This window comes from Coregonus clupeaformis, unplaced genomic scaffold, assembly GCF_020615455.1.
Source record: "Coregonus clupeaformis isolate EN_2021a unplaced genomic scaffold, ASM2061545v1 scaf0391, whole genome shotgun sequence".
In the NCBI taxonomy this organism is placed as follows: Eukaryota; Metazoa; Chordata; class Actinopteri; order Salmoniformes; family Salmonidae; genus Coregonus; species Coregonus clupeaformis.
In genome coordinates, this window is record NW_025533846.1 from 54,426 (window position 1) to 81,859 (window position 27,434).

Consider the following 27,434-nt stretch of genomic DNA (forward strand, 5'->3'; position numbering starts at 1 on the left):
ACCGTTGAGTCGGTGAAAGATGCTTGATACCTAATCCCTGTCAGATACACACAAGCAGCCTAATGGTGCCCTTGTTAAACCACTTAGTGTTTAGCCTAGCGCTTAGCCTAGTGTTAGCGGGACCATAAGTTATGGGACCACACGCGAGACATGTTGGCTAAATAGGGGTCGTGGTGAGCGCTCATGTGTTTGTAACCTCCCCTCTTCTCTCCTCCTTTCTAACGGAACACCTCCCCCCTCTTCTCTCCTCCTTTCTAACGGAACACCTCCCCCCTCTTTTTTCTTTTCCTTCCTCTATTCCTCTCTTTTAGCTACTCGGTCACCGTCCAGGAGTCGTATGCCCACCCCTTTGATCAGATTTATTACACCAGCTGCTCCGACCTCCTCAACTGGTTCAAGTGCACACGGCACAGGTGAGGAGAGAGGGTGTGTGTGTGTGTGTGTGTGTGTGTGTGCGTGAATACGTGCGTGTGTGCGTGCGTGTGTGTTGGGGGGATGTATGTATGTGTCAAAGAGAATGATAATAGGTCAAACCTGAACAGCTCAAACCAAGTCAACAGGGATGATTTTCATAACACTGTATTTTGTGTATAAGTACTGTAAGCTCCTTAAATAAATATTTTGTTTGTAACTAACCAACATGTGCACCATCAGTAGATGTATATTCACATTTCTACCTTAGTGTATTGTCTCCACTATATTTCCTATGTCCCCCATACTGACCACTAAGTGTCTGTGTATCTAAAGGGTGAGCTATCGGACGGCCTACCGCAGAGGAGAGAAAACCATGTACCGCCGCAAGTCCCAGTGTTGCCCCGGCTTCTACGAGAGCAGGGAGATGTGTGTCCGTACGTATCCCTCCAGCCTATCTGCTGCTATTGAATGTATCACTCCTCCCTATCTGCTGCAATTGAACATATCACTCCCTTATGTGCAGCAATTGAGCCTATCACTCCTCTCCATCTGCAGTAATTGGACGTATCACTCCTCTCCATCTGCAGCAATTGAACGTATCACACCTACAGTTGAAGTTGGAAGTTTACATACACTTAGGTTGGAGTCATTAAAACTCGTTTTTCAACCACTTCACAAATTTCTTGTTAACAAACTATAGTTTTGGCAAGTGGGTCTGCTGCCATTGAATGTTTACCTCCTCCCTATCCATAACAATTGAACGTATCACTCCTCCCTATGTGCACCATTGAACGTATCCCTCCTTCCTATCCACAACATTGAACGTATCACTCCTCCCTATCCACAACATTGAACGTATCACTCCTCCCTATCCACAACATTGAACATATCACTCCTCCCTATCCACAACATTGAATGTATCCTTCCTCCCTATCACTCCCAATTGAACTCTGGCCTATGTTCCATTATACCATGTATAGTTACTTTGGTAACCATTATGTAATTACAGCACTCAGTTGTACATACAGTAACTGTAGATAACTATAATTGACTGTACATAAAATACATAATTTCATTCGTTATTAAATTAAAATAGTAGGAAACTCAATAAATATTTTTCTAATTAGTTGAAATATAGCTACAATGTAAAATCATGGAAATTCCATACTTTAATATGCAACCTAATGTAAATTGTGACCTCTTACTGGAAAACAAAAACTCATGGTTGTGTGGTGGTTATGCACTCCAACAGTATTCAGTGTATTTATCATTAGTCCTGAAAGTGTTACATTTCCAATAACTTGCTGAGATATTCTATGAAAGCAATGGGATGTAGGCCACAGGGAAATGTTATGGCTTTGTATAATCAGAACAATGAAATAGTCAAGTGAAGTGCACTGCCTAGGATTTAGTGGGATGAGGGTAAGAGGGTAGATGGTTGACCCTTGACCCTATGTAGTATGACGTGACTCAAACTGCTTGCTCACGAGGGTCATACAGTATATCATATGGATCTGTTGACAGTCATCTGTTAATCGCTTTGTGGTTCAGTGGTAACATCACAAAACTCATATTAGAGCCAAAGGTTGTGAGTTCAATCCCAATTACTGCCTTTCATTACCTTTCTCCATCTGTGCTGTTTCAAGAAATGTATTGATCGGACTATCTGTGTAGCTCCTAGCTCAGGCCTACCATCCCGAACAAACACACTATTTCCCCAACCGTTGTTTATGTGCAGTGGGTATGTTCTGGCCCTACTTATCAAAGAAACATGGACTCCAAATGTCTTGAACTGAAAGTTCTGTCTGCCATTCCCCAAAATACAAATTTCCGATGGCTTTGCAACCCACCTTGGGGAAAAAACAACATAGGGGAAACACTGATGACTGTTGTGTCCGCATGTGGCGGGCAACCGTCCAATCACGACCCAGAATCAGAGCTTATGTCTCAGGAGTCATTAACAACAGGTGTGTAGCAGACATACAAACAGAGGGGCCCCAGAGGTCGAGACAAAAACAACAACTGACCCGGCAACAGGAGAAAGCCGTAAAAACTAACCTCAATTTTAACAACCGCCTCACAACAATCCCTCTGTCTGTGTAGAGAAGACACTTGCCATCACATTGTGAGCAGTTGTACAACTGACACTACTAGAGGAGAAGTTATTGTCTAATTTATTTGGACTTCTTTAATTTTGTGCCCGGTAATTGTGGTTATCAAGCAGTTAGATTGAGTCAAAAGGGTTAAATCAAAGCAATGTTAAGCAATGCTAAGCTATGAGGCTAAAAGATGGACTGATAGTCAGTTCCCTTTATCCTTGGTGAATCAGCTTTTTACACACTCAGAGTGGATGTGAGAATGTGACCGCTCGGGGCTCAAAGGGAACTTTAGTACGGGCTCTATAAAAGTACTATTGTGTGCTGTATACAGTAAACCACAATCACATGCTGGCCTCCGATCTCCCCAGTTTCCTCCTCCATCAATAGCATTACAGTCTCCCCAGCCGGGTGGAAGCCATTTAGTTTCAAATATCAGCTGAGATATATGGTATGTAATAAAAGAGGACGTAGCTTAATGTAAATGAAGACAGATGGATACAGATGTTAACATGCAACAATATAAGCTTTGTTAGATCAGATTAATGAGTAAAGTTAATATCATGGAAAACAGAAAGGAAAATACTCATGCTCTCAGGTGATATTATTTTGTAACAACGTTTTGACCCTTAGGTCTTCATCAGGCATCCAGCAGTGTGCAGCGTTTTCCTTTCTGTTTTCCGTGAGTTTACAACTCCAGCACCTGTGGGAAATACCTCGATGTGCGTATGTTCGTCAGCTTTTGTAAAGTTAATATCATGTAATGTTATTATGAGATTTTAATAAGATTGAGTACAAGCTCACCTTTTTTTTAAATATGTGAATCTTTTATCTCTCCCGCCATCTGATTTAACGTGGCCCCAACCTGTGCTCCCATCACTTGCCTCTCAGATGATGTGGTCCTGTGTAGCTCAGTTGGTATAGCATGGCGCTTGCAACGCCAGGGTTGTGGGTTTGAGTCCCAGGGGGGACTAGTATGAAAATGTATGCACTCACTACTGTAAATCGCTCTGGATAAGAGCGTCTGCTAAATTACTAAAATGTATTTGATGATGTTTTATGTTGGGGAAATAAGAACTCAAATTCATACACAAAATCAGTGAATTCATTGTTAACACTGTTTAGGCAATTAATCAATTGCTCTAGTGTGTGAATTTAAATTGTTTTGATGCCGTCATTGTTTTGACCGCTCATCATTGATGACCTCACTCATGAAACCTTTACAAACACCCACTGTTTCTATGACGTCACCCATGGAACCTTTAACACCCACTGTTTCTATGACGTCACCCATGGAACCTTTAACACCCACTGTTTCTATGACGTCACCCATGGAACCTTTAACACCCACTGTTTCTATGACGTCACCCATGGAACCTTTAACACCCACTGTTTGAATGACATCACCCCCTGTATTTGCTTTTGTTTAATGGACAGAGTAATAACAGATTTCCTCAGCTTTAACAAAAATATGTGAAACAAAAGTTTACAAATAGCATACTAAGTAACTGTGAATGTCCTATCAATTCCTACACAAGGACTACCTTTATTACCGGTCAGTCTGAGGTTACATTCGTGTGCATGTTTTTTTTTAGACGTTGTGGACCAATCATGTCCAGCCTGAAGTCTCCGTTCCTAATGAATTGGATCCCATTCTCACTGGAGTCCTGCTTGTCTATTCTGAACATGGGTTTAAATCGTATTCGTTTTCTTTCAAATACTTTAGCCGCGCTTGATTGAGCTTGCCCGGTTTAATGGAACCAATGGTGTAGTCCCAAACCACGCCCATCTCGCTCTCCAGACAGGCTCAATCAAACCCTTCTTATGACATTGTCGTTATCGGTTCCGCAATCTGTATTCCATTGATGTAAATCCACATTATTTTCCTGGGAGTAGCGATGTGTTCTAAGAGCCACTGAAATGTAACCTTACTTCCCCCTGTTTTCTCTCTCCCTCCTCATCCCCCCCTGTTTTCTCTCCCTCCTCATCCCCCTGTTTTCTCTCTCCCTCCTCACCTCCCCCTGTTTTCTCTCTCCCTCCTCATCCCCCCCTGTTTTCTCTCTCCCTCCTCACCCCCCCCTGTTTTCTCTCTCCCTCCTCATCCCCCTGTTTTCTCTCTCCCTCCTCATCCCCCCCAATTTTCTCTCTCCCTCCTCATCCCCCCCAATTTTCTCTCTCCCTCCTCACCCCCCATTTTCTCTCTCCCTCCTCATCCCCCCCAATTTTCTCACTCCCTCCTCACCCCCCATTTTCTCTCTCCTCCTCATCCCCCTGTTTTCTCTCTCCCTCCTCACCCCCCTGTTTTCTCTCTCCCTCCTCATCCCCCCTGTTTTCTCTCTCCCTCCTCATCCCCCCTGTTTTCTCTCTCCCTCCTCATCCCCCCAATTTTCTCTCTCCTCCTCATCCCCCCAATTTTCTCTCTCCCTCCTCACCCCCATTTTCTCTCTCCTCCTCATCCCCCATTTTCTCTCTACCTCCTCATCCCCCTGTTTTCTCTCTCCCTCCTCATCCCCCCCTTGTTTTCTCTCTCCCTCCTCATCCCCCCCTGTTTTCTCTCTCCCTCCTCATCCCCCCTGTTTTCTCTCTCCCTCCTCATCCCCCCTGTTTTCTCTCTCCCTCCTCATCCCCCCTGTTTTCTCTCTCCTTCCTCATCCCCCCTGTTTTCTCTCTCCCTCCTCATCCCCCCCTGTTTTATCTCTCCCTCCTCATCCCCCCTGTTTTCTCTCTCCCTCCTCATCCCCCTGTTTTCTCTCTCCCCTCCTCATCCCCCTGTTTTCTCTCTCCCTCCTCATCCCCCCGTTTTCTCTCTCCCTCCTCATCCCCCCTGTTTTCTCTCTCCCTCCTCATCCTCCCCCTGTTTTCTCTCTCCCTCCTCATCCCTCTCTCCAGCCCACTGTGCCGAGAAGTGTGTCCACGGCCGTTGTGTGGCCCCCAGCACCTGCCAGTGTGAGCCCGGCTGGGGGGGCCCTGACTGCTCCAGTGGTGAGACTCTACAGCTGTGTCTGTCTGTCTATCTGTCCGTCTGTCTGCCTGTCCGCCTTGGCCTGCCTACACACACACAGATAGAGAGTAACACACATGCAGGCACAAAGCCAAATGCTTTGTGTCAGAGAGAGATACACACACACTACACTAACAGGCATTTTGTCTCTCAGCTCGCCCATAGTATGACTCTCTTAGACCCTACTGCCAATACACACTTCCTCCCTCACACACAAACACACACACACACACGCCAGTCTCGTCCACCCCTCTGATCTCATTTGGGCACACTTGGGTTCTCTTTTATCTTGAACTTCCATATTTGTTACGACGTGGATGTGACATGGGTGAAGTCACCCTATTTTTGTTAGTCTGGAACCGCTTTGATGTATAAATATGGACGTGACACCCCGTTACTGTAAGTATGGACGTGACACCCCTTCAGCCACGTTGTTTGTACCCCTGATCCACAGCTGCAGACAAAGTGGGGACAACCGTTTGTGGTTGCATTCCAAATGGCACCCTAATCCCTATGTAGTGCACTACTTTTGACCAGGGGCCTATGGGCTCTTCACTAGGTAGTGCACTGCATAGTGAAAAGGGTGCCATTTGGGACACTCACCTGTGAGTTGTGAAATTGCCAGGTCCTCTTCTATGTGCTCTGTCTGAAAGGCCTCACACTTCAAGGCCTTTCTCTTTGTTAGCCAAACGGCAGGGCAGAACTTCCACTCACCGCCTTCTCTTTCAAGACGGCCAACATGACTGCCCACTGGAGTCATAACATGCAATCAGCAACACATAACTCCTTAGAAATACAGCTTATTTTAGGTTGTCGTCTGAGGAACTTTGGGATAAAGTTTAGATTATGAAATGTTTGGGTTTTGAGACTTGTTTTCTTGATCTGTAATTAATGTAGCGCAAATTGTGTAGGGGGATAAGTGATGTTATCAGATAAAAGATATCTTCTTTCAGTCTCTATTGAAACAGGTGTAGGGAGTCTGCGAGCCCTGTGTGTGTCTGTGTCTCTGTGCGTAATGCGTGGGCGTGTGTAAGTGCGTGCGTGCGTGTGGGTATGCGACTGTGCGTGCATGAGTCTCCGCACATGTGTGTGTCTGTGATTATATTAGGTGAGGGGCTCAAGCCATGCTCCCCCGCTGTCTCCAGTGTCCATCGTTTAATAAAGGGGCTTATTGTTGTGTCTGGAGTCTGGGCCTTTATTGTTGTGTCTGGAGCCTGGGACCCCCTGAGGACCTGAACAGGCCTGACTAATCTGTCTGGTGGTGGGGAACTAGATCCTAATATCACTAGTCTGGGATCTGACTGGCTAAATGGACTGGCTACCCCACCCACCCCCAAAAAAAAACTTTTTTTGTAAAGTGGTTATCCCACTGGCTATAAGGTGAATGCACCAATTTGTAAGTCACTCTGGATAAGAGCGTCTGCTAAATGACGTAAATGTAATATGACCATAGATAGGCTTATAGCGCGATATCTCTCAAAACCACTTGTGCCTTACCTAATAGGATCAAAGTGCACAGAATTTGTCCAAAGTTGCCCTGTTGGATGAAAAGGAAAATTGTATTGTTACTGCCAGGCTATTGCAGAGGGAACTACATTTTTACACTTGGCCTTTATTTACATTTAACTTATGCAGAGCGACTTACAGTAGTGAGTACATATATTTTCATACTTTCTTTCTGTACTGGTGCCCCATGGGAATCAAATCCATGATCCTGGCATTGCAAGCACCATGCTCTACCAACTGAGCCATGCGGGAATACTATTTTTAATGTTATGTTTTCTTAGGATTTGGAATTATTTTGACAGTATGAGAATGAAATCATTACGTGAGTATTACACAGCCACAGTGAGGGGTCCTACTGGCCGTTGGTCTGCACCTGGGGGCGCCACACGAGCCCCTATGATTGCTGTAACTAATCTGTATTGACTGCTTGGTTCACGGATCAATAAGAGTCTATCTCAGGATAGCCCCTCAGGCCCACCCCTGGTGTGTGTTTGTTAACATTGCAGCATCTGATTAGCTGATAGTCTGTTGTCACCCAAACCATCCGATGAGTCAGCTTGTTTTGTTTGTACAGTGGACATGGGAGAGACTAATGAGAACACAAGAACATCTCAGGAGATATATCTTGTGGGAAAATATAAATATTTACATATACATTAAATGTAAGTGAATATACACATATAAGTCACTTTATACGATAAATAATTAAAGCAATATACAATCATTGTGGTGTAATCTACCCACATATCCGTCTTACTGCTTAGAGATCAGAGTCAACTCATTGAGTGGAACGGTCTAAGGCTAAGCCAACCAGTCGTGTTGAGAATGAATATCCATTTCCTTTTTAAAACCAGGTCTTAGCTGCATACAGTCTCTGTTTTGGGGGGCCCCTTGAGCCAGTCTGGGGGGGTAGCCTATTCAATATCCCCCTAAGTAATATGACTTTTCATTTCCTCATGAGCCTTAAAAGCCAGACTTATTGTTGCCTTATTGTTGACTCTAGTTTACGGATCAACGGACCCCAACAATATGTCTGAGGATTGTTTTGCTGTGGGGTTCAAGGATGAGAGGAAAAGGGAGTAGCCTAAATCTCTTTCTTAGATTAAAAAGGAAGTGCGGGAAGAATGAAAGAGAGACATTTTAATGATGGTAATGTAGGAAATAACCCGAGGGTCTAGCTCTTGTGATTTCACAGTAGGCACATGACAACAACAACCCAACAACCCAAGATACTCAGGAGGGACTGTTGACTCTTGACTTGACTCTTGTCTATTCACTGGTTTTAACATGCAACCTTTCAAAAGACCTTAACTCAATGACCCCCTCACAAAATGAAGCGATGCTAACCACTATTTAGCGTCACTACCTAGAGCTCAACGCCACTCCGACGACTTATCTCAAAATGGCCGCTCTAACCTTTAAATGAAGCACTAATACCCAGCTGTTTTCGAAGATCCCCTTTCAATTCCAAGACCCCACAATTCACAGAAACCTCCCTGTTTCTTGGAATATAAAAGGTATTAATACCTTATTAATACCTTGCACTGAAATTCCATATCCGCACAATGGCTTTTGTCAGGCTTTTGTTTACGAGACAGGAGAGGGTTAGTTAGTTAGCTCGGAGGAGCCTGGTTGGCTGGTGTGGATTATATGCTACATTAGGATCATCTAGGGCCGTCTGGGCTATTACACAGTGACGAACAATCAGACACACACAGCTGAAGCCATTAATCTGGAAACAAAGTGTCAGGTGTTAGGTTTATGTGGGTTGGCTTTTACATGGAGATGGAGGTTGTGTCCCAAATGGCACCCTATTTCCTAGTTCACTACTTTTGACCAGAGCCCTATGGGCCCTGGTCAAAAGTAGTGCTCTGTATAGGGAATAGGGTGCCATTTGGGATGCACCGTAGCCTACTGTGGCTCCCTTTACATTGAACCGTACTTCATTTGGGAAATGGTAAGCCTACAATAGGGAATGTACAATAGCTGTCGGTCTCCTCTTATACTTTCATACTTGATTTATGCTTGACTTAACAGGTGTGGTTTTAAGTTATTACTTTATAGCAATGAATGAATATATTTAAGCATTAAGGCCTGAGGGGGTGTGGTATATGGCCAATATACCACGGCTAAGGACTGTTCTTATGCACGATGCAAAGAGAAGTGCCTGGATACAGCCCTTAGCTGTGGTATATTGGCCAGATACCACAAACCCCCGAGGTGCCTTATTGCTGTTATAAACTGGTTACCAATGTAAAAATACATGTTTTGGCATAACTGTGGTATACGGTCTGATATACCATGGTTGTCAGCCAATCAGCATTCAGGGCTTGAACTACCCAGTTTATACATTTCTATATTTTCTTTATTGAACTTGGCTTGAGTGGCTTAGAGTTTGGATACTTGAACCCAAAAAATTTGAAGGAAAGAAGTTTCACAGTGGTATCCCAGTGGGAAAAAACTGGTTGAATCAACGTTGTTTCCATGTCATTTCAACAAAAAAAGTATATGTGATGACGTTGAATCAACGTGGAAAACTAATTCGATTTGCAAAAAGTAATCAATGTAAGGGAATTTGGTCTTCTTTTCACACCACTTTTAACCTAAATTCAATTACATGGAGATTTTTTGGTTTTGTTAATTTCACGTTGAATTCACGTTAGTTGACACCTCAACCAAATGTAAATCAAAACTAGACGTTGAAATGACGTCTGTGCCCAGTGGGATGTTTAATGGCTACTGTAGCAGTGTTGGCGGAGACTGTAACATTGGAGCATCCTAGTAGGAGGTGTGTTTACCATACAACTCCAACAGTTCACATATGATATACAGTGAGTGTACAAAACATTAGGAACACCTTCCTAATTTTGCGCCTGGCACCTACTACCATATCCTGTTCAAGGGCACTTAAATATTTTGTCTTGCCCATTCACCCTCTGAATGGCACACACACAATCCACTTCAATCTCAAAGCTTAAAATCCTTCTTTAACCTGTCTCCTCACCTTCATCTACACTGATTGAAGTGGATTTAACAAGTGACATCAGTAAGGGATCATAGCCTTCACCTGGATTCACCTGGTCAGTCCTGGTCAGTCTATGCCATGGAAAGAGCAGGTGTTCCTAAAGTTTTGTACACAGTGTATATAATGAGATAAACATAGTACCAGCCCTAGGCCATGTATCCAGCCATGTACCCAGACTGTACCCAAGCCGAGGGAGACAAATAACTTCAAATGCCTTGCCAATGCCATTTCTGAGCTGTCCAGCTTGAGTATCTCACTGGAGTATCCCACGGAAGTTAATTGTCATGGTCGAATCCTTGGAAACAAACACACACACACATACACAAACACACACACACACAGAGTGAGAGAGGGGTCAGAGGGAGAGAGAGGGTGAGTGTTTAAGAGAGAGAGACGGTAGGGGAAAGAGAGAGGGAAGGAGAGAGAAACAGGGAAAAAAAGAGAGAAAGGGGGAAGGAGAGAGAGGGGGAAGGAGAGAGAGAGGGGGAAGGAGAGATAAAGGGGGAAGGAGAGAGAAAGGGGGAAGGAGAGAGAGAGGGGGAAGGAGAGAGAAGGGGGAAGGAGAGAGAAAGGGGGAAGGAGAGAGAGAGGGGGAAGGAGAGAGAGAGGGGGAAGGAGAGAGAAAGGGAGAAGGAGAGAGAAAGGGAGAAGGAGAGAGAAAGGGAGAAGGAGAGAGAGAGGGGGAAGGAGAGAGAAAGGGGGAAGGAGAGAGAGAGGGGGAAGGAGAGAGAAGGGGGAAGGAGAGAGAAAGGTGGAAGGAGAGAGAGAGGGGGAAGGAGAGAGAGAGGGGGGAGGAGAGAGAAAGGGAGAAGGAGAGAGAAAGGGAGAAGGAGAGAGAAAGGGGGAAGGAGAGAGAGAGGGGGAAGGAGATAGAGAGGGGGAAGGAGAGAGAAAGGGAGAAGGAGAGAGAGAGGGGGAAGGAGAGCGAAAGGGGGAAGGAGAGCGAAAGGGGGAAGGAGAGAGAAAACACAATATATCCTCTTTAACACGCACAGTACTATGGAAATGTTGAGGAATCGTACATATGTCGTCTCTTAGCTGGGATTCCTCTGTATCCCTGTGAAGTAAATGACTGTTCCCATGAGCCTTGTGGGCTGACGCACTGTGCAGGGCTCTGCATGGTAGAGTGGGCGATCTTAGAGGCATGGAAAAACACTCCCTCCATCCCTCTCTCTCTTTTTCTCTGGCTTTCTATCTCCCTCTTTCTCTCCATTTTTCCATTCATCACTCACTATCACTCTCATTCCTACTCTCTCTCTTTCTCTCCCTCCCTTCTTCTGTCCCTTCTTCCCTCAGTCTTGGTCTGGGGCAGGGTCTGGGCCAACTCTCATCAACTGGCAGGTCAAATTACTGGCCAATGGGTTTTTTTTCTCTGTAACTGACACTTTTTCAAGAGGAGTGCTCTCTGTCTCTTAGAAGCTCTCTGGATTATTTTTAGATTGGGTTGTAAACTTGAGTTTGTTTTTAACAGGATCATTTAGACTGATTTCCATAGGATAAATATAGTGACTAATAAAGAATAGTAAAGATGAGTAAAGTAAAGAGGTTGATTATAGGAGTTCCTGCATTAGGAGTTACATCCATTGAATGGAAATAACCCTGGCCTAGATTTTGTGCATTGCAGATGGTCTGTATGTATTGCCAATCACTGATTGCTTGTGTTTTCTAAGCAATTAACTGTTGTAATCCTGTAATGAAAATAATATATGTCAATAACAGGACATCTTGACCCAATCTCTGGTACAAACAACCTCATGACCAACCCCCCTCCCCCAATGCTTAGTGTGTCTCTCGTCTGTGGGTCAGATGTGATGTGTCTTGAACACAAGGGAACAGTTTGTCCCAAGGCACGACAATGAGGAGCCCTCCAGGTCTTCTAGTGGGCCCTTTCTATCTAGGTCAGGTTGAACCCTAACTCTTTCTATCTAGGTCAGGTTGAACCCTTTCTATCTAGATGAGGTTGAACCCCCTAACCCTTTCTATCTAGCTCAGGTTGAACCCCCTAACCATTTCTATCTAGATCAGGTTGAACTCTAACCCTTTCTATCTAGCTCAGGTTGAACCCCCTAACCCTTTCTATCTAGATCAGGTTGAACCCTAACCCTTTCTATCTAGCTCAGGTTGAACCCTAACCCTTTCTATCTAGCTCAGGTTGAACCCTAACCCTTTCTATCTAGATCAGGTTTAACCCTAACCCTTTCTATCTAGCTCAAGTTTAACCCCCTAAACCTTTATATCTAGATCAGGTTGAACCCTAACCCTTTATATCTAGATCAGGTTGAACCCCCTAACCCTTTCTATCTAGATCAGGTTGAACCCTAACCCTTTCTATCTAGCTCAGGTTGAACCCTAACCCTTTCTATCTAGATGAGGTTGAACCCCCTAACCCTTTCTATCTAGCTCAGGTTGAACCACCTAACCCTTTCTATCTAGATCAGGTTGAACCCTAACCCTTTCTATCTTGCTCAGGTTGAACCCTAACCCTTTCTATCTAGATCAGGTTGAACCCTAACCCTTTCTATCTAGCTGAGGTTGAACCCTTTCTATCTAGATCAGGTTGAACCCCAACCCTTTTTATCTAGCTCAGGTTGAACCTTAACCCTTTCTATCTAGCTCAGGTTGAACCCTAACCCTTTCAATCTAGCTCAGGTTGAACCCTAACACTTTCTATCTAGCTCAGGTTGCACAAAGGTACCAGAGTCCCACAGTAAATGCGAGAGGAGGTTTGTGGACACAATGGGCTTTCTCTTTCTCTTTTGGTCTTTCATTCTTTTGCTCTTTTTCCCTTGCTGTTTTTCTCTCTGTTTCTCTCTCCCTTGCTCTCACTCTTTTCTTTCTTAATATCTCTCCCTCCCTCTCTCTGTCTCTCTCTCTCTCTTTCTCTCCTTCCATCCCTCTCTCTCTCCGCACCCACTGCCCACACTGTGTGATACTGTGTAAAACACAGCACCTTAGCCTGCAGCTAAGCAGTACACTTTTCACCAGCAGGCCAGAAAGGAAAGAGGCTAATGCAGGAACCGTTAAGCGGTTGAGCCAAACAGACTCCTGGTTTCCTGGTTTTAGCTGTGTCAGAGAGAAACCGTGGTTGAGGTACAGCATAGTTCTTGGTTGGGGCATGTCCATCGCCACATGAGGGTCATGCTGTTTGGCTCTGCTTGGCTCAGTGTCAAACGATACTCTTCCTGTCTCTCCACAGTGAAGGATGAGGTTGCATGAAATGGGCGTGAAATTTAAACCATAGTAATATATGATACATTGACTTCCATTGGTTTTGGTTATAAAATGCTTAAAAGTTAGTGGTTGGTGGCAGTGGCTTGGTAAAGTAAGTAATTTTGCAATTTGGGTGAACTATCCCAGTGATTTCAGGGCAGTGTGTATTTTTTCCTTTTTTGGGTAAAGGGTAGGATAGAGCAGGATTCTAGATCTGAATTGAATTGTAACTTCAACCTTGAGCAGTTTTCAATCATGTCCGGTATCAAGCTAACCTTATAGTCACTGTTGAGCGATATGACTGGTCTCCAGTTGACTCATTATGGTGTATGAATTACTATTACTGTCAGACCACTCAATGTTTGGCCAGATGTGTGTCTGGAACTCTGGATAGGACATTTTCGATCATCTCCGGCAATTACAGGTGGTAAAGGATCATCTACAGAAGACCCAGAACTCCTACAATGATATTATAGACACATAAGCTGAATTTCAGTCGGTGACGCATTTTAGGTCCGATAGCTGTCGCAGGCTTGTTTGACTTTGAAAGTGCATACTTCCTATAAAGTGGAGAAAAGGTATTTGTGAAAAATCCGATGTTAAGAGATCTTGATTCACGAGGAGCAAGTGTTTTTTACTCCTCTGGAAATAGCTTGAGATAAACAGCTGGTTGGTTTTAAAGGGTCAGTAACTTGTGTAACTGTGTAACTGTGTATCGTAACCCAAGCTGTGGAGGAAGTATAGGGCGGGCGAAAATAACTGTGAAGAAGAGCTGATTGAATAGGTTTCGCCGACTCATATACATTTCTGGGTCATACTATAATGAATGCATTCTAATTCTATGGTCGTACTATGACTATGGGGACTTTCCTGATGAAAAGGGGGGAGGCGTGTGAGCGCAACACACCCATTGATGACACCATCACACACACACACACACACACACACACACACACACCCTTCAACCTCCACACACACCCTTCAACCTCCACACACACCCAATCAACGACGTCGTCACTCACCCAAACACAGTACATTTTACGGCCCGTTTTAAGGCGTGAGGCTTACACTCGTGTCCTCTCATCAGACCTCTTCATGCTTTAATCAGGGCAGCCATAACTCATGTGGCCGGTGAGGTCGGCCTCCATCTAATACCACACTACACATGGGAAAGGGAAGGTCTCCACTGTTTATGTGCCTGGTTGGCAGACACACTTCAACCATACTCTAGTTTCTGACATCGTGGGTAAAGACGTCAAGAAGCAGCAGGGTTCTTTTTGGTTCAATCTGGGAGTGGGACTTGTACTGTAACGACTACAATGACGATGGCCTTATATACATTTTGATGTAGTTGATTATTTCTGATTCTTTATAGCTGCTAAGTAAGCTTATTGTTACAGCCCACTGGGCACAGACGTGAATTCAACGTCTATTCCACATTAGTTCCACGTCATTTCATTGAAATGACATGGAAACAACGTTGATTCAACCAGTGTGTGCCCAGTGGGAGATATCCAAAACACGTGTCGAAATTAACCTGATGAAGCTACAGGCAACTGCCAAAATAAAGTCTACAAGTGTCTACAAGTGTCTGGAACTCTATTGGAGGGATGCGACATCATTCTATCATGAGAAATTCCATCATTTGATGTTTTGTTGATGGTGGTGGAAAGTGCTGTCTCAGGCGCCGCTCCAGAATCTCCAGTGTTCAATTGGGTTGAGCTCTGGTGACTGAGACATGGCATATGGTTTACATCGTTTTCATGCTCATCAAACCATTCAGTGACCACTCGTGCCCTGCGGATGGAGGCATTGTCATCCTATGGGGGCATAGCCATGGTAGCCAAAATAATGGTCTGCCCAGCATTTTTATACTTGACCCTAAGCATGATGGAATGTTAATTAATTGCTTAATTAACTCAGGAACCACACCTGTGTGGAAGAACCTGCTTTCAATATACTTTGTATCCTTAATTTATTTGAGTGTTTCCATTATTTTGGCAATAACCTGTACATGTGTTGTTCGTTTATGCACCTTACAATGAAATAAATCATATAGAATGATAGCAGGTCAGTCGTCTGTTTTCATTAGTGTGCTGTTCTTTACTTTTGTTTTGGATACTTAGTTGAATACTTAGTTGGATACCTAGTTGGATACTTAGTTGGATACCTAGTTGGATACTTAGTTGGATACCTAGTTGGATACCTAGTTGGATACCTAGTTGGATACCTAGTTGGATACCTAGTTGGATACTTAGTTGGATACCTAGTTGGATACTTCATTGGATACCTAGTTGGATGCCTAGTTGGATACCTAGTTGGATACCTAGTTGGATGCCTAGTTGGATACCTAGTTGGATACCTAGTTGGATACTTAGTTGGATACCTAGTTGGATACCTAGTTGGATGCCTAGTTGGATACCTAGTTGGATACCTAGTTGGATACTTAGTTGGATACCTAGTTGGATACTTCATTGGATACCTAGTTGGATGCTTAGTTGGATGCTTAGTTGGATACTTAGTTGGATACCTAGTTGGATACCTAGTTGGATACCTAGTTGGATACCTAGTTGGATACTTAGTTGGATACCTAGTTGGATACCTAGTTGGATACTTAGTTGGATACCTAGTTGGATACCTAGTTGGATGCCTAGTTGGATACCTAGTTGGATACTTAGTTGGATACCTAGTTGGATACTTAGTTGGATACCTAGTTGGATACCTAGTTGGATACTTCGTTGGATACCTAGTTGGATACTTAGTTGGATACCTAGTTGGATGCCTAGTTGGATACTTAGTTGGATACCTAGTTGGATACTTAGTTGGATACCTAGTTGGATACTTCATTGGATACCTAGTTGGATGCCTAGTTGAATGCTTAGTTGGATACTTAGTTGGATACCTAGTTGGATACCTAGTTGGATACTTAGTTGGATACATAGTTGGATACCTAGTTGGATACTTAGTTGGATACCTAGTTGGATACTTAGTTGGATGCCTAGTTGGATACTTAGTTGGATACTTAGTTGGATACCTAGTTGGATACTTAGTTGGATACCTAGTTGGATACCTAGTTGGATACCTAGTTGGATACTTAGTTGGATACCTAGTTGGATACCTAGTTGGATGCCTAGTTGGATACTTAGTTGGATACCTAGTTGGATGCTTAGTTGGATGCTTAGTTGGATACTTAGTTGGATACCTAGTTGGATACCTAGTTGGATACTTAGTTGGATACATAGTTGGATACCTAGTTGGATACTTAGTTGGATACCTAGTTGGATACTTAGTTGGATGCCTAGTTGGATACCTAGTTGGATACCTAGGTGGATACTTAGTTGGATACCTAGTTGGATGCCTAGTTGGATACTTAGTTGGATACATAGTTGGATACTTAGTTGGATGCCTAGTTGGATACTTAGTTGGATACCTAGTTGGATACTTAGTTGGATACCTAGTTGGATACTTCATTGGATACCTAGTTGGATGCCTAGTTGAATGCTTAGTTGGATGCTTAGTTGGATGCTTAGTTGGATACTTAGTTGGATACCTAGTTGGATACTTAGTTGGATACCTAGTTGGATACTTAGTTGGATACCTAGTTGGATACCTAGTTGGATACTTAGTTGGATACCTAGTTGGATACTTAGTTGGATACCTAGTTGGATACTTCATTGGATACCTAGTTGGATGCCTAGTTGAATGCTTAGTTGGATGCTTAGTTGGATGCTTAGTTGGATACTTAGTTGGATACCTAGTTGGATACTTAGTTGGATACCTAGTTGGATACCTAGTTGGATACCTAGTTGGATACTTAGTTGGATACCTAGTTGGATACTTAGTTGGATACCTAGTTGGATGCCTAGTTGGATACTTAGTTGGATGCCTAGTTGGATACTTAGTTGGATACCTAGTTGGATACTTCATTGGATACCTAGTTGGATGCCTAGTTGAATGCTTAGTTGGATGCTTAGTTGGATGCTTAGTTGGATACTTAGTTGGATACCTAGTTGGATACCTAGTTGGATACTTAGTTGGATACCTAGTTGGATACCTAGTTGGATACTTAGTTGGATACCTAGTTGGATGCCTAGTTGGATACTTAGTTGGATACCTAGTTGGATACTTAGTTGGATACCTAGTTGGATACCTAGTTGGATACTTAGTTGGATGCTTAGTTGGATACTTAGTTGGATACCTAGTTGGATACCTAGTTGGATACCTAGTTGGATACTTAGTTGGATACCTAGTTGGATACCTAGTTGGATACTTAGTTGGATACCTAGTTGGATACCTAGTTGGATGCCTAGTTGGATACTTAGTTGGATACCTAGTTGGATACTTAGTTGGATGCTTAGTTGGATACCTAGTTGGATACCTAGTTGGATACCTAGTTGGATACTTAGTTGGATACCTAGTTGGATACTTCATTGGATACCTAGTTGGATACCTAGTTGGATACTTAGTTGGATACCTAGTTGGATGCCTAGTTGGATACTTAGTTGGATACCTAGTTGGATACTTAGTTGGATGCCTAGTTGGATACTTAGTTGGATACCTAGTTGGATACTTAGTTGGATGCCTAGTTGGATACTTAGTTGGATACCTAGTTGGATGCTTAGTTGGATGCTTAGTTGGATACTTAGTTGGATACCTAGTTGGATACCTAGTTGGATACTTAGTTGGATACATAGTTGGATACCTAGTTGGATACTTAGTTGGATACCTAGTTGGATACTTAGTTGGATACCTAGTTGGATACTTAGTTGGATACTGTGATGCCACGAGAGGCTACCGCTTCCAGCGGGGTTGCCCAAGTAGTGCAAGGAGTCCAGGTTCAACCAAAACAAGGATTTTATTAAAGGTCTTCGGCAACTAACGAAATTATAACACAATTCTCTTCTTCCCCGAGCCCACCCTCCCGACCGTCTCTTCCCTTCCAAAACAACTCCAGCCTATCAGCCCCCGATTGGTTTCAGCTGCGTGGGAAGATTGGCCACAGAGGGTTGGAGTTCCCGACCATACCAGCAGATGGAGCCATAGCTGTCTGGGTTTGCAGCCACCTCAGGGGGATGTAACGTCCCTCCAGGACACAGCCTCTCGTGACATCACACATCCCCCTCCTCGGGACCGACGTCCTCGTCGGGGTAAAGGCAGTGAAGAAGGCATCACGCCGGGAGAGGGCGTCCGCATTGCCGTGGTGCTTGCCAGACTGCTCTCTCTTCAACTCCTCCAACTCTAGGACCAGGGACTCCGCCTCCTGTTGTCTCTCCTTGAGTTTCTTACTGAACGCATCAGCCTTGGTTTTAGCAGAGTTTAGCTTCTGTTGAGCAGCTTTCAGTTCCTTCTCTCTCTCTGCCTCCGCATTCTTCATCTTGTTCTCCAACACCTTGTACTTCTCCTCTGCCTTCTTCTGGACCTCCTTACTACTGCGCAGGGTCTCCTCACACTCCTCGATGGTCCTGCGCAGCCTCTCCAGCTCCTCCTGTTGCTTAGGAAGGAGCTCTGTTGGAGTTTAGCCTGGAGGATATCTAACTCTTCTGTCTTCATGTCTAACTGTTGCTTTAACAAACGATACCTCTCAGCGGTCCCCCTTCAGACCAGACAGTTCTTTGTCCAGATTCTGTAGCTCCGTCTCTGTGTCGGTCTGGGCACCTGCCATCCCTATCAGAGCCCGGGCGGGAGTGAGTAACTCGGAGGATTGCACCGGAGCCTTCCCAGGATGAGTCTTGCCTCTCCGTTTCCGAGGTACTCGGGTTATCCTCTCCTGAGACTCTCTCCAGAGTGGGTAAAAGGCTGGGCAGTCTCGTCCAATTAGGACAGGGACGGGGAGGGAATCAACCACCCCCGCCGTCGTGTGTATGGTTCCCCGTGTGCTGGTCATTGTAAGTTCAGTAATGGGGTATTCTCTGGTGTCCCCATGGACACAGGAAACTGGGAGGACTTTCCCCGGGGTCAGACACGTTGGGCCCACCAAATCCTTACGCACCAGGGTGGCCCGGCTACCAGAATCCAGTAAGGCCTCCACATCATGGTGATTCACAGTTACCGGGCAGGTGGGGTCGATCTGGGCCGCCATCTACGACTCCCAAGAGCGAGGCAACACGGTGTGTGGGTGCTGAGCGGGAGGACTCCGCAGTGGGCATAGGTTCATCGGCTGGTTTCCCACACTGCCAGGAGATATGTCCCATCTCCCCACACCGGTAACACTGTCGAGTTTCCCCCTCCTGGTGTACTCTTCTTGGACCCGCCTGGTTTCTGGCTCCCCCTGGAGCCGGGATAAGTCCTGGCGTGGCTGGGTTCGAGACCTTGGGGGTCCTTTGGACGGGTCCTTCCCATTTGTGGTGGGGCCGCACTCCTGGGGTCTTTTCGGGAAGCATTCAGCATCTCCGCTGTGGCCTGGTACTTTTCCACAGCTTCCACGGTCAGATCAGCCGTGGTCAAGGCCTGTTGACTGATGAACCGTTTTGCCTCATAAGGCAGGGCGCGTAGGTAACGATCCACCACAACGGCCTCCACCACCGCCGCTGCTGTATTCCTCTCGCGGATCCAGCCATTTCCTTGCGATTCGGACAAGTTCATGCATCTGCGCCCGAGGAGGTTGGTCTGGTTGGAAGGTCCAACTGTGAAAGCGCTGGGCCATACCAAACTTTGTGAGTCCATATCTGCTGAGGATCTCAGACTTCAGGGCATCATAGTCAGTAACCTGGTCAGGGCCCAGGTCCCGGACAGCATTCAGCGCTTCCCCGGTTAGAAAGGGGGCTAACAGACCAACCCACTGTTGCTTGGGCCAGGCTTCCCTAGTGGCCGTGGCCTCAAATGCATGCAGGTATGCCTCAAATGTCATCGGTAGCTCCCATCTTAGATATAAAGTCACTTGCCTTTATTGGGCGGGTATTTTGGACCACCCTCTGTCTCTGCAACTGCAATTCCTCTGCCTTCAGAAGGTTGGCTTTCTTTTGCTCCTCCAAAGAGAGCCACGTTTGCTTGCATCTGGGCTTGCTGGCCAGCAACAAGGGCTTTCAATATGTCCTCCATTTCAGTCGGCGGGGAGCCTACGGCCAACTTGGAAAACTGGGTGATCAAACCTTCGGTATCCTCCTCTGACATGCACTATTAACGCTTGAGCGTGCCCGTATTCTCCACCATCTGTGATGCCACGAGAGGCTACCGCTTCCAGCGGGGTTGCCCAAGTAGTGCAAGGAGTCCAGGTTCAACCAAAACAAGGATTTTATTAAAGGTCTTCGGCAACTAACGAAATTATAACACAATTCTCTTCTTCCCCGAGCCCACCCTCCCGACCGTCTCTTCCCTTCCAAAACAACTCCAGCCTATCAGCCCCCGATTGGTTTCAGCTGCGTGGGAAGATTGGCCACAGAGGGTTGGAGTTCCCGACCATACCAGCAGATGGAGCCATAGCTGTCTGGGTTTGCAGCCACCTCAGGGGGATGTAACGTCCCTCCAGGACACAGCCTCTCGTGACATCACAATACCTAGTTGGATACTTAGTTGGATACCTAGTTGGATGCTTAGTTGGATGCTTAGTTGGATACTTAGTTGGATACCTAGTTGGATACCTAGTTGGATACTTAGTTGGATACATAGTTGGATACCTAGTTGGATACTTAGTTGGATACCTAGTTGGATACTTAGTTGGATGCCTAGTTGGATACTTAGTTGGATACCTAGTTGGATACTTAGTTGGATGCCTAGTTGGATACTTAGTTGGATACCTAGTTGGATGCTTAGTTGGATGCTTAGTTGGATACTTAGTTGGATACCTAGTTGGATACCTAGTTGGATACCTAGTTGGATACCTAGTTGGATACTTAGTTGGATACCTAGTTGGATACCTAGTTGGATACTTAGTTGGATACCTAGTTGGATGCCTAGTTGGATACCTAGTTGGATACTTAGTTGGATACCTAGTTGGATACCTAGTTGGATACTTAGTTGGATACCTAGTTGGATACTTAGTTGGATACCTAGTTGGATGCCTAGTTGGATACTTAGTTGGATACCTAGTTGGATACTTAGTTGGATACCTAGTTGGATACTTCATTGGATACCTAGTTGGATGCCTAGTTGAATGCTTAGTTGGATGCTTAGTTGGATGCTTAGTTGGATACTTAGTTGGATACCTAGTTGGATACCTAGTTGGATACTTAGTTGGATACCTAGTTGGATTCCTAGTTGGATGCCTAGTTGGATACTTAGTTGGATACCTAGTTGGATACTTAGTTGGATACCTAGTTGGATGCTTAGTTGGATGCTTAGTTGGATACTTAGTTGGATACCTAGTTGGATACCTAGTTGGATACTTAGTTGGATACATAGTTGGATACTTAGTTGGATGCCTAGTTGGATTCTTAGTTGGATACCTAGTTGGATACTTAGTTGGATGCTTAGTTGGATACCTAGTTGGATACTTAGTTGGATACCTAGTTGGATACCTAGTTGGATGCCTAGTTGGATACTTAGTTGGATACCTAGTTGGATACTTAGTTGGATACCTAGTTGGATACTTCATTGGATACCTAGTTGGATGCCTAGTTGAATGCTTAGTTGGATACCTAGTTGGATACCTAGTTGGATGCCTAGTTGGATACCTAGTTGGATACTTAGTTGGATACATAGTTGGATGCCTAGTTGGATACTTAGTTGGATACCTAGTTGGATACTTAGTTGGATACCTAGTTGGATACTTCATTGGATACCTAGTTGGATGCCTAGTTGAATGCTTAGTTGGATGCTTAGTTGGATGCTTAGTTGGATACTTAGTTGGATACCTAGTTGGATACTTAGTTGGATACCTAGTTGGATACTTATTTGGATACCTAGTTGGATACCTAGTTGGATACTTAGTTGGATACCTAGTTGGATACTTAGTTGGATACCTAGTTGGATGCCTAGTTGGATACTTAGTTGGATGCCTAGTTGGATACTTAGTTGGATACCTAGTTGGATACTTCATTGGATACCTAGTTGGATGCCTAGTTGAATGCTTAGTTGGATGCTTAGTTGGATGCTTAGTTGGATACTTAGTTGGATACCTAGTTGGATACCTAGTTGGATACCTAGTTGGATACCTAGTTGGATACCTAGTTGGATGCCTAGTTGGATACCTAGTTGGATTTCTAGTTGGACAGATAGTAGTTTCTACCAGCACCAGCACCTGGATCTAGACACGCCGCTGTACACAGAGTTTTTACATCGTTTTTGCACTGTAATATCACAGGTGTTTTGTTTTTATTACATAACTGGCTTACACATAGGTGCCAAAGATTTTAATGACAACTCTCTGGCTGTCTACTTTACTGCATATTTTAGTAAGAAAACAAGAACATTCCTTTGGATGGAATAACATACAGCGTATTGGAATGTATGTAAAACTAGACTTAATGTACGAGAGCCAGTGATCCTCTAAGGTCAAGGAGTCGAGGACCTTAATGAAAGATTACTACTGATTACTGACCGCTTGATTACTACTGATTACTGACCGCTTGATTACTATTGATTTACTGACCGCTTGATTACTACTGATTTACTGACCGCTTGATTACTACTGATTTACTGACCGCTTGATTACTACTGATTTACTGACCGCTTGATTACAACTGATTTACTGACCGCTTGATTACTACTGATTTACTGACTGCTTGATTACTGTTGATTTACTGACTGCTTGATTACTGTTGATTTACTGACCGCTTGATTGCTAATGATTTACGGACTGCTTGATTACTACTGATTACTGACCGCTTGATTACTACTGATTTACTGACCACTTGATTACTACTGATTTACTGACCGCTTGATTACTACTGATTTACTGACTGCTTGATTACTGTTGATTTACTGACCGCTTGATTACTACTGATTTACTGACTGCTTGATTACTGTTGATTTACTGACTGCTTGATTACTGTTGATTTACTGACCGCTTGATTACTACTGATTTACTGAACGCTTGCTGTTAATTTGTCTTTGTTCCCTTTTACTAGTACTGCTGCCTGTCTTTAAGATTGTCCTTCTCTCAACTCTCACTCTGTCAGTCCACATTGCTAAAGGGATGCCTCTTTCTCTGAGACTAAGCTCTGAGTATAAACAGTACATTTCTAATGAAGGGTTTGCCAGTGAAAGTAAACCTTTGCTCTCTCATATTTCCCCCTAGTCATTGCCAGACGCCTTAGGGTAACCATGAGGGCAGTACCCTAACCTTAACCCAACCATGAGGGCAGTACCCTAACCCAGCCATGAGGGCAGTCCCCTAACCTTAACCCAACATGAGGGCAGTACCCTAACCCAACCATGAGGGCAGTACTCTAACCATAACCCAACCATGAGGGCAGAACCCTAACCTTAACCCAACCATGAGGGCAGTCCCCTAATCTTAACCCAACCATGAGGGCAGTCCCCTAACCTTAACCCAACCATGAGGGCAGTACCCTAACCCAAACATGAGGGCAGTACCATAACCCTAACCCAACCATAAGGGCAGTACCATAACCCTAACCCAACCATGAGGGCAGTCCCCTAACCTTAACCCGACCATGAGGGCAGTACCATAACCCTAACCCAACCATGAGAGAAGTACCGCCGTAAACGTAGAAACATATAAATGTGTTTCACAGAAGATGAAAGACAACTAGAATATACATGTGGTTACGGAGGCACTGTGGGTTTCCTCCAGTTCAGCAGAGAACCTACGGTTGAGAGGTATGAGAAAGCTGGGTCATGTTCATTTGGCACCAAACAGAAGAAAACAGACTGAAACAGGGAGGCATTACCTGGACTTGTCCAATGAGAAACATTTATTTTCATTTTCTGTTGCAAAAACATTTCGCTATGGTGCTCCCTAATGAACAGGACCCTGTTGAAATGGATGAAAGGAGGGCCGTGTCCACGCTACAGATGACACCACTCAGCTACTCAGCTTTTAATAGGAGCGGTCTTGAGTGTGGTCGGCTGATAGGGAGTCGTCCCCCTCCCCCTCCCCACAGCTGGTTAACTTGCTGGGTTAATAGTGAAACGCGCCCTAAAGTAATCAACCTCAACACTCATTTGGGGACAGTATGTTTGTTTTGGTCAAGTGATCACTTACTTAACGTAGAGACCTCAATGAAGCGCAGGTTTTAATTTGGCCCAGATGTTTACAATAGCTTCAGCTGAGGGGATTGTTATGGATTGCTCCTCCAACACAGCTGCCTCTCAAAAACTGAAAACAGGTGTGTGCCTAAAATAAATCACAGTAACGCACAACTGGCAAGGAGAGATGATTGACCTCAACGTGAGGTAATAAATCAAAACAAGAACTGATGCAATCAGCTTGAGGAACAGGTTGTGGATGGCTGGTGGTTTCTGGCTTTGTTTTATGTTGTCTCTTAGCAGTCAACTCATTTTCAACTCGTTTTCGATGTACACTGCTCAAAAAAATAAAGGGAACACTTAAACAACACAATGTAACTCCAAGTCAATCACATTTCTGTGAAATCAAACTGTCCACTTAGGAAGCAACACTGATTGACAATAAATTTCACATGCTGTTGTGCAAATGGAATAGACAACAGGTGGAAATTATAGGCAATTAGCAAGACACCCCCAATAAAGGACTGGTTTTGCAGGTGGTGACCACAGACCACTTCTCAGTTCCTATGCTTCCTGGCTGATGTTTTGGTCACTTTTGAATGCTGGCGGTGCTTTCACTCTAGTGGTAGCATGAGACGGAGTCTACAACCCACACAAGTGGCTCAGGGGGTGCAGCTCATCCAGGATGGCACATCAATGCGAGCTGTGGCAAGAAGGTTTGCTGTGTCTGTCAGCGTAGTGTCCAGAGCATGGAGGCGCTACCAGGAGACAGGCCAGTACATCAGGAGACGTGGAGGAGGCCGTAGGAGGGCAACAACCCAGCAGCAGGACTGCTAGCTCCGCCTTTGTGCAAGGAGGAGCAGGTGGAGCACTGCCAGAGCCCTGCAAAATGACCTCCAGCAGGCCACAAATGTGCATGTGTCTGCTCAAACGGTCAGAAACAGACTCCATGAGGGTGGTATGAGGGCCCGACGTCCACAGGTGGGGGTTGTGCTTACAGCCCAACACCGTGCATGACGTTTGGCATTTGCCAGAGTACACCAAGATTGGCAAATTCGCCACTGGCGCCCTGTGCTCTTCACAGATGAAAGCAGGTTCACACTGAGCACATGTGACAGACGTGACAGAGTCTGGAGACGCCGTGGAGAACGTTCTGCTGCCTGCAACATCCTCCAGCATGACCGGTTTGGCAGTGGGTCAGTAATGGTGTGGGGTGGCATTTCTTTGGGGGGCCGCACAGCCCTCCATGTGCTCGCCAGAGGTAGCCTGACTGCCATTAGGTACCGAGATGAGATCCTCAGACCCCTTGTGAGACCATATGCTGGTGCGGTTGGCCCTGGGTTCCTCCTAATGCAAGACAATGCTAGACCTCATGTGGCTGGAGTGTGTCAGCAGTTCCTGCAAGAGGAAGGCATTGATGCTATGGACTGGCCCGCCCGTTCCCCAGACCTGAATCCAATTGAGCACATCTGGGACATCATGTCTCGCTCCATCCACCAACGCCACGTTGCACCACAGACTGTCCAGGAGTAGGCGGATGCTTTAGTCCAGGTCTGGGAGGAGATCCCTCAGGAGACCATCCGCCACCTCATCAGGAGCATGCCCAGGCGTTGTAGGGAGGTCATACAGGCACGTGGAGGCCACACACACTACTGAGCCTCATTTTGACTTGTTTTAAGGACATTACATCAAAGTTGGATCAGCCTGTAGTGTGGTTTTCCACTTTAATTTTGAGGGTGACTCCAAATCCAGACCTCCATGGGTTGATAAATTTGATTTCCATTGATAATTTTTGTGTGATTTTGTTGTCAGCACATTCAACTATGTAAAGAAAAAAGTATTTAATACGATTATTTCATTCATTCAGATCTAGGATGTGCTATTTTAGTGTTCCCTTTATTTTTTTGAGCAGTGTATTTGAATCCCTCAATGACCTGGACATTAGGAGCTTTTGGAGATTTAAAAATCCTATATTTACGGGACGTTTTAAGCATTTATCTGAAAGACATACTGACAAACTAACATACTCACTCACTGAATACAACGCTAAAATCAGCCCTTGTTGTATCTCCTAGTTTAAACCTTACATTATCTCTCTTATTTCTCTCTCAGCGTGTGACAGCAACCACTGGGGTCCCCACTGTAGTAACCGCTGCCAGTGTCAGAACAGTGCGCTGTGTAACCCCATCACGGGCGCCTGTATCTGCCAGCCGGGGTACCGGGGCTGGCGGTGCGAGGAGGTCTGCGAGGCGGGCACCTATGGCAACGGGTGCCAACAGAAGTGCCTGTGCCAAAATGGAGCCGCGTGCCACCACGTGACCGGGGAGTGCAAGTGTTCACCCGGATACACCGGTGCTTTGTGAGTCATCAGAGACACGCACACATGCACGCACTCGGAAACATAAAAGAACACACACGCACACTACACTGTATGTACACAAAACTGCTAGTTTCTGACAAGGGTGGCTATGGTGCTTCAAGACAAAAAAGGGTTTGAAAGAGATGTTCTTGTGAAAGACATAATTTCAGAAGTTTTTATTTTAATTTCTCACAGATGAATTAATCAGTCCCTTTGTTTCTGACCCGGTCATTTGTTTAAGTCTGTAAGGATTGATTTCATGTTTTCTCCTCTTGTCCTATAGTTGTGAGGACCTGTGCCCACCAGGGAAGCATGGGCAGCAGTGTGAGGAGAGATGCCCCTGCCAGAATGGAGGAGTGTGTCACCACGTTACTGGAGAGTGCTCCTGCCCTGCTGGATGGATGGTAACACACACACACACACACACACACACGATGTATCAATACATAAAACAACGCTCTGTTGATGTACTGTACATATAGTGAACATTGATACAGTATTTTCCAAGAAACGGCAAAGAATTGTGCACAATCAAGGCTGTTTGATTGTCACGTGCATTACTGTGTGTTATCATATTGACATTTACAGTAATATTACGTCATAATATAATGGTACTGCGAGGAGTCAATAGCTATGACACCATGTACACCACAGGAGGTTGGTGGCACCTTAATTAGGGGAGGACGGCTCATAATAATGGCTGGAGCGGAATCAGTGGAATGGTATCAAATACAT

General features: G+C 44.9%; 1 protein-coding gene across 2 annotated transcripts in view; it reads left to right on the forward strand.

Moving 5' to 3' along the window:
* Positions 1-27,434, forward strand: part of megf10 (multiple EGF-like-domains 10) — a 104,863-nt gene that overhangs the window by 35,861 nt on the left and 41,568 nt on the right. For both annotated transcript variants that reach the window (XM_041897493.2, XM_041897494.2), the window contains exons 3-7: positions 312-413; positions 748-848; positions 5,400-5,492; positions 26,453-26,699; positions 26,983-27,103. In XM_041897493.2, coding sequence (XP_041753427.1) covers positions 312-413; positions 748-848; positions 5,400-5,492; positions 26,453-26,699; positions 26,983-27,103 — 664 coding nt within the window. The remainder of the gene's footprint in view (positions 1-311; positions 414-747; positions 849-5,399; positions 5,493-26,452; positions 26,700-26,982; positions 27,104-27,434) is intronic.